At 42.0% G+C, this 11,229-nt stretch overlaps 1 protein-coding gene across 9 annotated transcripts in view; it reads left to right on the top strand.

Annotated features, from left to right (window-relative positions):
• Positions 1-426: 426 nt before the first annotated feature.
• The window catches only part of LOC119457472 (neutral alpha-glucosidase AB), a 107,499-nt gene continuing 96,696 nt past the window's right edge, over positions 427-11,229 (top strand). For 2 of the 9 annotated variants that reach the window (XR_007467694.1, XM_049670109.1), the window contains exons 1-4: positions 605-1,059; positions 3,307-3,546; positions 5,167-5,340; positions 10,608-10,647. Coding sequence is in view for 5 of the 9 variants with exons in the window: in XM_049670109.1 (XP_049526066.1) it covers positions 935-1,059; positions 3,307-3,546; positions 5,167-5,340; positions 10,608-10,647 (579 nt within the window). In the remaining 4 variants the exon portion in view is untranslated. Of the gene's footprint in view, positions 512-585; positions 1,060-3,306; positions 3,547-5,166; positions 5,341-10,607; positions 10,648-11,229 lie in introns of those variants that run through there. The other 7 variants (XM_049670108.1, XR_007467695.1, XR_007467696.1 and 4 more) reach the window with 7 other exon arrangements.

Raw genomic sequence — 11,229 nt, 5'->3', positions numbered from 1 at the left:
AACAATAAACAGAAACCTGTAAATGATGTAATTTGTTTTGGCGCGGCTGTGAGCTACCTTCGGGATCGGCCCACGCAAGAGGCCGCGTTTCTACCAGGAAGCTCGCCTTCGTGCGTTCGCCGTCAGCATTTCCCGGTAAACATTACGGTTACATAAGCTTTGCCGGGAAGCGTGAGAAGCAGTCAGGGATCTTTGAATGCTATCGCGTTCTCCAAGTTTTTGTCATGGCGCACACAAGGGCGCACATGCGCAGTTTCGAAGTCACAATGCAAAATCTGTAAATTGTTTTTTCTTTACAGCCATACAGGCCATACAACTGCGTCTCGAGCTATGCTGCGTATCAGATAAAATTCGGTCGCGTGGCTATGCCGGCAACATCAACGTCGGCAATCCATGATCATCCATGATCAGCAACAAAGGGATACCGTAAAGGGATTTTCCAATTGTCGTTGTTAAAAACGACGGCCGCTGGGCGTCGCGGCGATCAAACCAAAATGGCCACGTGCGACCGGTAGGTAATTTTAACTCCCTTCGCAACCAGAATTTTTGCGTAAATATCGATCAGGTGGTAAATAGCTTGCACTGTGTCTCCCGCAAACAAACTTTCGCGTTTTCTGTGTATCTCCAATTTCATTTGAGTAGTCATATGTGAGCTACTTAAATGGGAAGCTAGGATTCGCTACCGGCAACAATATACACGTTATCATAACGCCACCACCTGACATTAGCTCCCTCTGCTCCAAGATCCAGCCTGGTGATTGATTGTACCACGCACACACACCCGTGGCACGCCAGACCTGTAAAGTTCGGTCAACCGCCCGCGTTTTCGCCGCCGCATTTGTTGCGTCTCGCGAAGTATTGGCGAGACTAGGATTGAGTAATTTTTACGAGGGCCTACCGCGAGCTCTCGTCTGTTTGGCGTCGCCGGTACTACATGTTTTACCTCTACACCAGGACGAGAGCTATGCTCAGGCTCGTGGTGCTCTTCGCCGTGTTGGGGCACGTCTCACTGGTCGACAGGTCGAACTTCAAGTCGTGCAACGACAGCGGTTTCTGCAAGTAAGTGCGTCGCAACTTTTTCCCATTCCTTCCTTGCTACTACGTGAAACGCCTCCCTCCTCGTCACAGCCGGCTATAGACAGTACCTACGGTAGTCTCTGAAATGCAGTTGCCTCTCCGAAGGTTGAAATTCAGCGCCGACAGGCGTTACCTTCGAATTGTCGATTTGGCTCCTGCCCCGTACCATGAGTGTGATTACGTGCAACGTAAGATGCTGTACCGACTCGTGCGCAACTCTGCCGGCATATCTGCGGTTAGTGCTACGCGATAAGGAGCGACGCGCCTTCGTCGAATGCTTGCGTCTGCCTTGAACACTTTATAGTAGATACGTAGATGGTTGTAACAGGCGTTGCCCGATGCGGGAATTGACCAAACAGCCTTTGAAGAAGTCCTATAAAATCTAATGGGACACTGTGCACGAATAAGAAATTAGGAAAAATAACCTCAAATATTCAGAAGCACGTATTTGTGGTCTGGCCTAGTTAAAAGAAAATTAAGAAAACTCTGTTGGTTTTATAAAATAACTCGGTTGACCCTTTGTTGAGGGCTTGCCACTTATTACTCTGCTAAGGTCTCACCCAGAATCTCAGCAGTTTTATGGTTAGTGACCCTGCCCAACTTGCAGCCATGAATACTCCACTGGTTACGCGTCATTTGAAGCATATGCGTAAAACATGTGCTTTACAAGCAAAGCCATCCCTGAACCACTTGTTGCTGACACTATTGAGTTCTTGTGTGAAGTTTCGGTAGTTTGTGTACAGGTGGGGGACAAAGTAATATGGGATCTGCAAGCGCATGCCAAATTGCATTTTTGAGCCCTCTAACGAAGCGAGCACCTCGCTCTGGAGGCATGGCATTGCGCATGCGAGCCCTTTCATGCTCGTGTGCCTGCCCATATGCACACTTTCTGCCAGCCTGCTGTCAGAATCGAGATGATTACAGGAGGTTGCGCTAGGAGAGCGCTGTGATTTTCGGCAGACGGAGTTTGCAGTGCATTGTCACACATGACAATGGCCGAAACAGATATTGCTCTCGTAGTGTGATCTTCTGCAATGATCGCGATTCTGATATCAGGCTGGCAGAAAGTGGGCATATGGGCAAGCACATGAGCATAAAAGGATACGCATGCACAATGCTATGTATCGATAGAAGGCACTTGCTTTAATTAAGGGCACAAGAATACAGTTTGGCACTGTGCTTGAGATCCCATATTATTTTGTCCCTGCCTGTACATCTAGTTGCTTAATTGGTCATTTATGAAGTGTAGATTTATACCCATGACACAGAGGCACAATAAATTTCAGTGACTGCCTAATGCCTTAAATTTGAATGCCATTCCCATGCTGCCACACAGGCATATTTCATGGCAATTAAAGCTTAATGCCACTTGTGGCGTAGTGCATTCTCAGAACTCAGTCGACCGTCAAAATGCGTACGCTCACTCCCAAGTTAACAGCTATGGCTGCACATAATACACATTTCTGAAGTAATCAGAAATAATTATACGTAAAATACATCACTTAAACTTTTTAGTGTTATTTCTTGGCCTGTTGCTTGCAATAACATTTCTCTGATATTACTGTCAGTGCGGCATTTAATGTAATTAAGAATGCATATGTAGCAACAACTTCAGAATTAATGGCAATAACAAACTGAAAGACCTAGACTCATAATGGCATTAACATTGTGTGTATGGCGCAGGTATTAGGATTATTGTGGGACATATGTGACAATGTTTTGTGTTGCATGTGTTACAGCTGTGTAGGTGTGTAAAATTATGCTGAAGCTCTATGATATATTTATATAACTTGTCTCCAGGAAGGTGTGTTTTGGTTTTTTAGTAGTAGCAGTAGTAGGTAGTAGTAGTTTATTGTATATATCAGGACAAAAGGGGAAAGGAAAGGAAGAGCCCTGGGCATTGCAACTGTCTCACTTTCCAGTGGACACCTAAACTTGTTTGTTCTCTTACCTGTTCCACGGCCATGGTACAGGTAAGAGAACAGATAAGGAGAGCAAGGTTACAATAAGAGACGTAAAGACAATACGAGGACATATAGGAAAAAAGGGACATACCTATATATATGTATATACTGAACAAGTAAATGAACAAATCCCATTTGGAAAGCCGGAAACTGGCATCTTGTGTTTGCATGCAGCACAAAAACGTGTTACATTGGCTAAACTGCAGTCTTGAAAACTAGTAGTGACCTGTGTGATTATGAAGGAGTTGTAAACACTTTGTTGCAGACGTAACCGTAACACGAAGCCCGGTGAGTCCCCATACAATGTCCAGTTGTCCACCGTCAAGTCCACGTCACCAAGTCGAGTGGAGGCAGAAGTCATCAATTCGAAGAATGGAGTAGTGCTGCGACTGGAGCTGATTGCACTCGAAGAAGGCGTCCTCCGTATGCGGCTCAATGAAAAAGAATCGGCTGTGGCACGTTTTGAGCCGAAGGAGGCACTTCTCGAGAGCATTCAGGAGTCTGAGTAATTATACTTTTACTACATTTGTTAGGTAGTGAATGTTCTAAGAGATTAAAGAGCTCGGCTAGTTGGTATAAGTTCATTGTAAAGGAGCGCAAGCAAATAGGCGTAGAACACCTAGACAACAAAGGTGCTTGTAGTGTCTAGGTGTCCTATGTCCATTTGTTTGCTCTCCTTTAGAGTGGTTTTAAGAGATGTTATTGAGGGAGTTGCTGCCCGTTTTCAAGATGTTTTCAAATGGCAAGTTTGTTCCTTGAGCCTTTGATAATGCTTGGAGGGGAGAGTGGAAGATATGGCAGGTATAGTTTGGCAGTGACTGTATTGACATGGAAATACAGATTTCGATAGTGTTAGGCACATACTTGCCAATATTTATGATTTTATCGTAAAATGCAAGATTTCTAGCACTCCTTTATGATTGTCATGACACAAATATTTTCCAATTTATCATTTCTGTATAGTTCAGGGCAAAAGCATTTTCAAAAAAGACAAATACTGTCACTGAGCGATACTTATTGTCAATTTTTTGAACCCTTCGATTATACAGGCCAACCCATAGAACCAATGTATGACGGCTACGGAAACTTCGACAGCCGTTATGCTACTATTCCATTAATAAACTTGGTCTTAATTTCTGCTTGTCTGCAGCATGGATTGTTTTTTCTGCGACTATAGAGCAGAGTGTTGGTCCACAGCACCCCTACAGAACAAAGTGTGCCAACCTGTAATAAACAGTCAGCATGCTGAATAATCAGACAATTTTTGTATATTTTTACTTTCAGTGGAGGGTTTTTGAAATCCTAAGGTCTGTAAGCATGATCGTGCATGTTTTTGAATTCTGATGCCCGACATGCGTAGTACATTTATAGGCAGGTTGCGGCAACCTGATTTTGATGGGGGCGAAATGCAAAAACACCTGTGTACCGTGCATTGGGTGCACCTTGAAGAACTCTGGGGGCTTCGAATTAATTTGGAGTCCCCCACTATAGTATGCCTCATAATCGTCTTGTGGTTTTGGCACGTAATACCCCAGAATATAATTTAATTAATTTGGTGTGTGCCACTGGGAATGCGCAGTTCTTGACCAGTCCTCCGGTCCCACTGTAACACAAGAGGTACAGAATCTCTAAATGTTGCTTGATACTTGTCGTACCTTTCTGTGCATGCACCTGTCATCGCCATTCTTCCCTCAACAAGCATCGCCTTTGTCCTTGTGATGCTTTATACGCCTGGCACTGTGCATCCTGCTGAATTAAAGTTTGTGTATCGCTTAGCTTGTGAACTATGCAGTGCATAATCGTAAAAATTGCATGACAAAAAAGATGTGGACCTTTGTGGTGGAGAAACAAAAATATTCCATGAGATTACACATTGCATAGGATAAGAGTAAACAAAATTGTATGCATCACTGTTAGTCGTAAAGCATTTAAGTCCTTTACTAAAGCTTCGCTTCACATAGATTCCAATATATGTGTTGGATGTGCATAATTTTTACTCTGAGAGACTCTATGAATACATGATGTTATGGCTGTGCGGGAGTGACGTTCCTCTTTTGACTTCTCTATTAGAGTAGTACCTGTAAATTAACAAATTGCCTCTCATCTTGCACTACACCCGATGCAGTCTCCATCTCGAGAGCAAAGACGACAGCTCCTTCACGGTGACTTTCGGGAAGCATCGTGCGGTGGTGCGCGCCACTCCGTTGGTGGTTGAGGTCTACTCCAACGGTCAGCTCGTCCTGGTGGCCAACGCTCGAGGACTCCTGCGCTTCGAACACTACCGGCCACGGGGAGCCTCGTAAGCTTGACATTCTTGTTTATTGTGCTTGCTTTGGTTCCATGCTAGGGCTGAAAAGTCTGACATTGAAAAACTATTATTGTAACACTATGCGAGGGCATTGACGTTTGCAGTTTTGAGCTATTTATGCTTTTTTCTTTCATTCAGGGCTGCTACTATAAATAATACCGAAATATGCAGTGAAAAAGGCACGAGGCAGAGGCTAGTGATGGCAGGTCAAGATTAGATTTCATGTTATTTACACTGGCAGTTCTGTTATAGTTAAATAGCATGAAGTGGGCAAATGTGTTCTGAACCATTTCTAAAGAGTATTCTAGCTTTTTTTGTTTTATTTATGGCAAATCATTTCTGCGGAATCCCGCAGGGTGAAGGAAGTGCCCTGAAAGGGAAAATTGTCATCCACCCTAATGTAGCACAAGCTACAAAGGAAAGCTGTACGAGTTTCCCAGAAAGTTTCGCAGTTGAGGAACAATTCATCCCGGACCAGGACAAATTTTTCCTCAACTGCAAAGCTTTCCTTCTGAGAGAACCGTATTGGTTTTCTTTGTAGCTTGTGCTACATTTGGGTGGATGACAATTTTCCCTTTCATTTCTAAGGAGTATATTAACTGATCATGACGAGGGTACATCCCAAACTGTGGCGGCATATTCAAGTTTTGAGCCAATTAATGTTATATAAAGCAAACATACAAGTGTTGAAGGCGCTTGTGAAAAGTTTCAGCGAATTTATCCCAGTATTCCTGTTGCATTGTTAGTTACGTACGTATGGTGAGCGGCCCAAGTGAGGTCATTTGTTTCAAGTAACCACTGCTTCTAAAGGAATGTTATTAAGGTAGTACAGTCGAACCAGGATATATAGAATCTGAAGGTAATCACTAAGTAATTCGATATATATAAAATAAAAATTTTATGCAAACATTTTCAAGGGGATTTGCAGCTGTTTCATATACACAATAATTCGTTATACTATGTGGGTTTGATATATCCGGGGTCGACTAAGTTTGTAACTTGCGGCTCGATCTTGTTTATGCACATGAATTTACATTTGTTAATGTTCAGTTCCATGCACCATTCTTTGCACCAGTTTGCAATTGCGCTAAGGTCGGTTTGAAGGTAGTGTGTGTCATTAGCAAATAACTGTGTGTGAGTTGAAATGCAGTTAGGCAAGTCGTCAATAAAAATTAAGAGTAGCAGGGCAAGCACAGAACCTTTTGGTACGCCAGAGTTCACAGGAGTTAGTGGGGAGTTCGTGTTAGAAAAAATTAATTGGGAATTGTTTAGCAGAAAGCATGCAAGCCAGGTGAAAAGTTTTGAATTGAGGTTAAGTAAACCTAATTTTAAATGTAGTACCTTATGGCACACCTTGTCACACATCTTTGAAAAGTCTTAAAAAAAAATGCAGTCTGCCAAGGAACCATGGTCAAGGATGACGTTCAGATTACGCGTGAACATTTATTTTAAGCTGAGTTTAACATGAATAGGTTTTTCCTAGAGCCATGTTGTTGAGTGTGAGAAAAATGAGTTTGAGTTGAGAAACTTGACCACATTCAAGAATAGAATATGCTCCAATAGCTTGCATGGGATACTATTGAGTGAAATGGGCCGATAATTATAGAGGGACACTAAAGGCAAATACTTTTAAGTCAAGCTAAAGTGATAGCTTAGTGCTCGAGAATCTCTAAGGCTAAATTATCGCGAACAGAGCTTTAGTAAATGAGAAATTGAGGTAAGTGCGGGACATGATTAGAGACTCCACCAGGACATTCAAGTACAGTGGAACCTCAATTATACGTACCCCGGTCATGCGACGACCCGCGTTTTACGGCAAATTTGTTTGGTCCCGGCAAAACCCCCATAGAAATAAGGTATTAAAAACTTTGATTATATGATGCAATTTTACGCCAACGCGGGCTCTTACGATGCCTTTCTGGTACTGACCCAGAGAGAGAAGAAAACAAACCAAAAAAACTTAAGCAGACACAGGCTGCCACGTGAGCGCACCGCAGCCGGCTGATAAGGGGTGTGCAATACCGTATTTACCCGAATTCAACATTACCACGATCGTAACGCGAGGGGCGACTTTCCAGTCACTCGAAATAATTGAAAAAAAAAAAAAAACGCGAATGTAATGTTAGGTGAACGTTAAATGAACGTGAGATGAGCCCAGGGGGCAAAAACACAGGTGTCCCTAAAGTTTTTTTTAAACAACCTCAAAATCGTTTCGTAGTGCTACGAGTTCCTTCACTGTCCGCTTTAGAATACATATAAATCCAAACTTAAATGCACCTGCATCTCATCCTTCAAGCTGCTCATTTTTTTTTGTGCCCTGTTTAGATATTCTTCCATTGTGTTTGTAATGTATTACTGTCTTAACATTTGAACGAAAGCGCTCATTGCATATGTATGAGCTTGACCTTTTTTATAAGATACATACCGTTAGGTGGAAAAGGTTACTCATACTTCTTTGAAATATTAACCTCTTATTCCATTGTGATATTTCAGTATTTCATGCATTCAGAAAAAATGGTTTGTTACCCTTAACTTGGTATGGACCTGTTAATAGGCTATATTATTTACCAGGCCACAGAAAAAAAAAAAAGCCTTTTATACTACTACAAAGTTATCCAGCTGTGTGGTCAACTGCACATGTTGTTTGCAAGCAGATGGATGCACTAGATGCTGATAAAGCAATTTATTTTCTGCTAGTTTTGATTTGTTCATGCCTGAAGCAGTGTTTTTTTAGCCCTGCAGTAAACCATTTTTTTACATGTTCCTAATTTGCTCTGATAATGCACTAGCAATTTTATGCTGGAAAACGGCATATATGCTGAACAGCAAATTGCCAGTTAACCATACAAAAAAGGCATTCATTAAGTGCTGTGGCAAGACGATTGTTGCTATGCAAATGACCAACAAGCTTTTAATGGTTGCTCCTATTCCAGTTTAAATTTTCTCTGCCTCACTTAAGCCAGTGTTTCTCAAACCTGCTACCCACAAAAATATGATGATATGATGTGATTTGGAGGCCAAAAGTTTTCCATTATTTCATGTTGGTTGCAGTCTGTTCTGTTTTCTTTGTGCTATGTCACACCCTAACGTCCCCTGCCTCTCAGGACCACTACTGTTCCCAAATTTTCAGTGCTGTGAGCTTTTTATTTCGAATGTATAAACGGTAAGAAAGAACTAAATTTTTTTTCTTGATGGTCTATGTAGTTACAGTAGACAAAGCGGGCCAGAACACACTGAGCAAAGTATGTTTGCTAGGTTGAATGTTCTTGACTATTCTGATTACTAAACCAAGTTTGTTTATTACATTGCATAGTTCCTTCAGACAATGGTGTTTGAATGTCTGTTTAAATGGGATTGTGAAATTCAGATTCAAGTTTTCAATACTGAACCTGCTATACAGAGCACATGATTCAGTTTAGTCAGCATAACCTGCTTTACCACAAATCTGTTGTGACCCTGGGGGGGTCATTACCCACAATAGTACTGCAGTGCACAAAATGGTTGGCCACTTTGACATTCTTAGTGAATCAGCTCTGGTCAAGTACTTTGATGAATTGCCATTAATTTGAACCACAGCACATGAAGTACATGCTGAACATACAGAGGTGTACAAATATATTAGCACTTCACTGTCGCAGTGTGAGGCTGAGTTTATTTCATCTTGCCTTTCTCGAAAGTTGCACAAGAGAGGGGGGGTCACTTTTTCTGTCTAAGACGTTTATGTATACAGCCCTCCTGAACCTTAGTTCCATGTTTCAAGGCTGTTGTTCAAGTGTGTTTATGGGCTTTGGAAATTCTTTTGAAGTTCTTCGGAAATGGCATACAGATCTGTCGTGCCACTTTAATTACCTAACTAAAACTGGTATTCTGTAGTTAACAGTATAGAATGGGTTAACTCACCCGCTCTTTGCATACTTCTTAAATGGCCCCTTACCAGGTCCCATTTGAAACTTTAGCTATACACATTAGAGGAGATAGTAAAAACTGAAATGTTTTGAAGCCGTGCTACTGGGGCATGCGAGCTTTACTGCCAACATTGACACTCTCCGGCAACAAGGGCCGCATTTCGATGGGGGCGAAATGCAAAAACGCCGCCTGTGTACTGGGCACTGGGTGCACATGAACAGTTTATTAACATTTTTTTATTGACAATTTATTTAAGAATGTTCACTACAGGCAACAAATTTGAAAAAAAAAATTGACATGTTTTGGTATTAAGAAGTTCCTGGTTAAGTTTTTTCGGCCAACACTGAAAGACGGGCAGCAAGCGTCATTTGTTGGTTTGGAGCGGGAACACAGGATGAGGTAGACGAAGTTAAGCACGTAGCTCGCTTTCTTTTTTTGATAGCACGGTCAGAGGAGAGGAGGAAACAACTTTATTAAGAATAATTTCGGGGCTTTGTAGATGGCCGCTTGTCTGCGGCGACAGACTAATGCAAGATCTGCGGTTGCAGGGATGTCACACATTTGATGTAAAGCAAATTAATGTATACTATGGGTCACATATGACGAGAGCTGTCTGTACAAATTCCAAACGAAGCCACTGGTGGCTTGGGGTGAAGCCCGCTTCCAGTTTTCTGCCTGGGGTTTCCCTCCTATTGCGGAAAAAGTTTCCGCCAAGGATTTTTGTCTTTTTGTTGATTATGCTTATTCTCGATGTATTTGCACATCTAAATAGAAAATAAACATTTTTGGGTGTTTGTATCAGCCATCATTAAAGGGTTAAAGAAACCCAGGTGGTCAAAATTAATCCAGAGTACCCCACTGCAATGTGCCTCATAATCATTTCGTGGTTTTGGCACACGAGAACTCCAGAATTGAAATTTTTTTACATTGACACTCTTCTTTTGCCTAGTATCCACAAGTGACGACATTCTTTTCCTGCTTTCTCCCACACTGGAGGGAGGTACCGAGTCACGTTTACGTTACGAGCTCCCCCTCCTTCATCTTTCTATTCTCTTTTTGCAGTGTGGCGCACTTCCAGTGGCTGTTTTGCGTGTTTGGCTATAAACGATTTACTGAAAACCATAATCTATGAGGTTGCTGGCATTCGGTGTGACGTTGTCACTTTGCTGGGAATCGAGGCACGCTGCCATTCTAATTTTCATCTGTTTTTCGCAGCATACCTTGGTGTAATACCTTACAGACACCATTTTCAGTGCGTTATCTATGCGTCACACTTGTTTGTTTGCAATGCTTGATTATTAGTAAGATATGCATTTGTCTTGCAACAATCCCACACTTTTTCTCCCCTTTAGCAATGATGCTGGAGAAGCTGCTGGAGACAGCCAAAATGAGGTAAGAATTTTTTTGAAGATGCTCTGTAAATACCTTTCAGATCTTGACCTGCTTGAAACAAGTTGCACCTATCCTAAATATTTCTTACGTTGGCTTAATAGAAGCTTTTTGCGCTGTATGTTGCATTGTTCAGTAGGAAATGTATAAACAGCTTTGGCAAACCACTGGCTTTATTGTTCTTTAAGTTTCATACAGTGGTGATGGGATTATCGCAGTGAATTTGTATGTCAGTGCATTTTAATACTACATATGGTAACTGCACTCGCCTATTTCATACAGCATGAATAGAAGTACTTGTTGTCCTTAGTGATGCTCGAATAATGACCCAACATGATGTCTCGATGGCTGTGGGACTTGGCTTGCAAGATTTGAAGTGCTTTTGGTAATGAAGAAAACAAGAAGCAACACCGTAGTGCAAGCAGAAAAAGAGCATTTATTGGTCCTATTATACAACAATGCCGGATAGCTGAAATATATGTAGCAGGCATTGTGCAAGCCAGACTGCTGCCGAAGGAGTAGAGATTTCGGGAGGTGCTATCATGCGAACTGTGTCTAGTGCTGCTGACCCATGGCTTAACTCTT

Source organism: Dermacentor silvarum, chromosome 7 (assembly GCF_013339745.2).
Source record: "Dermacentor silvarum isolate Dsil-2018 chromosome 7, BIME_Dsil_1.4, whole genome shotgun sequence".
Taxonomy (NCBI): domain Eukaryota; kingdom Metazoa; phylum Arthropoda; class Arachnida; order Ixodida; family Ixodidae; genus Dermacentor; species Dermacentor silvarum.
This window is presented reverse-complemented; position numbering and strand designations above follow the sequence as displayed.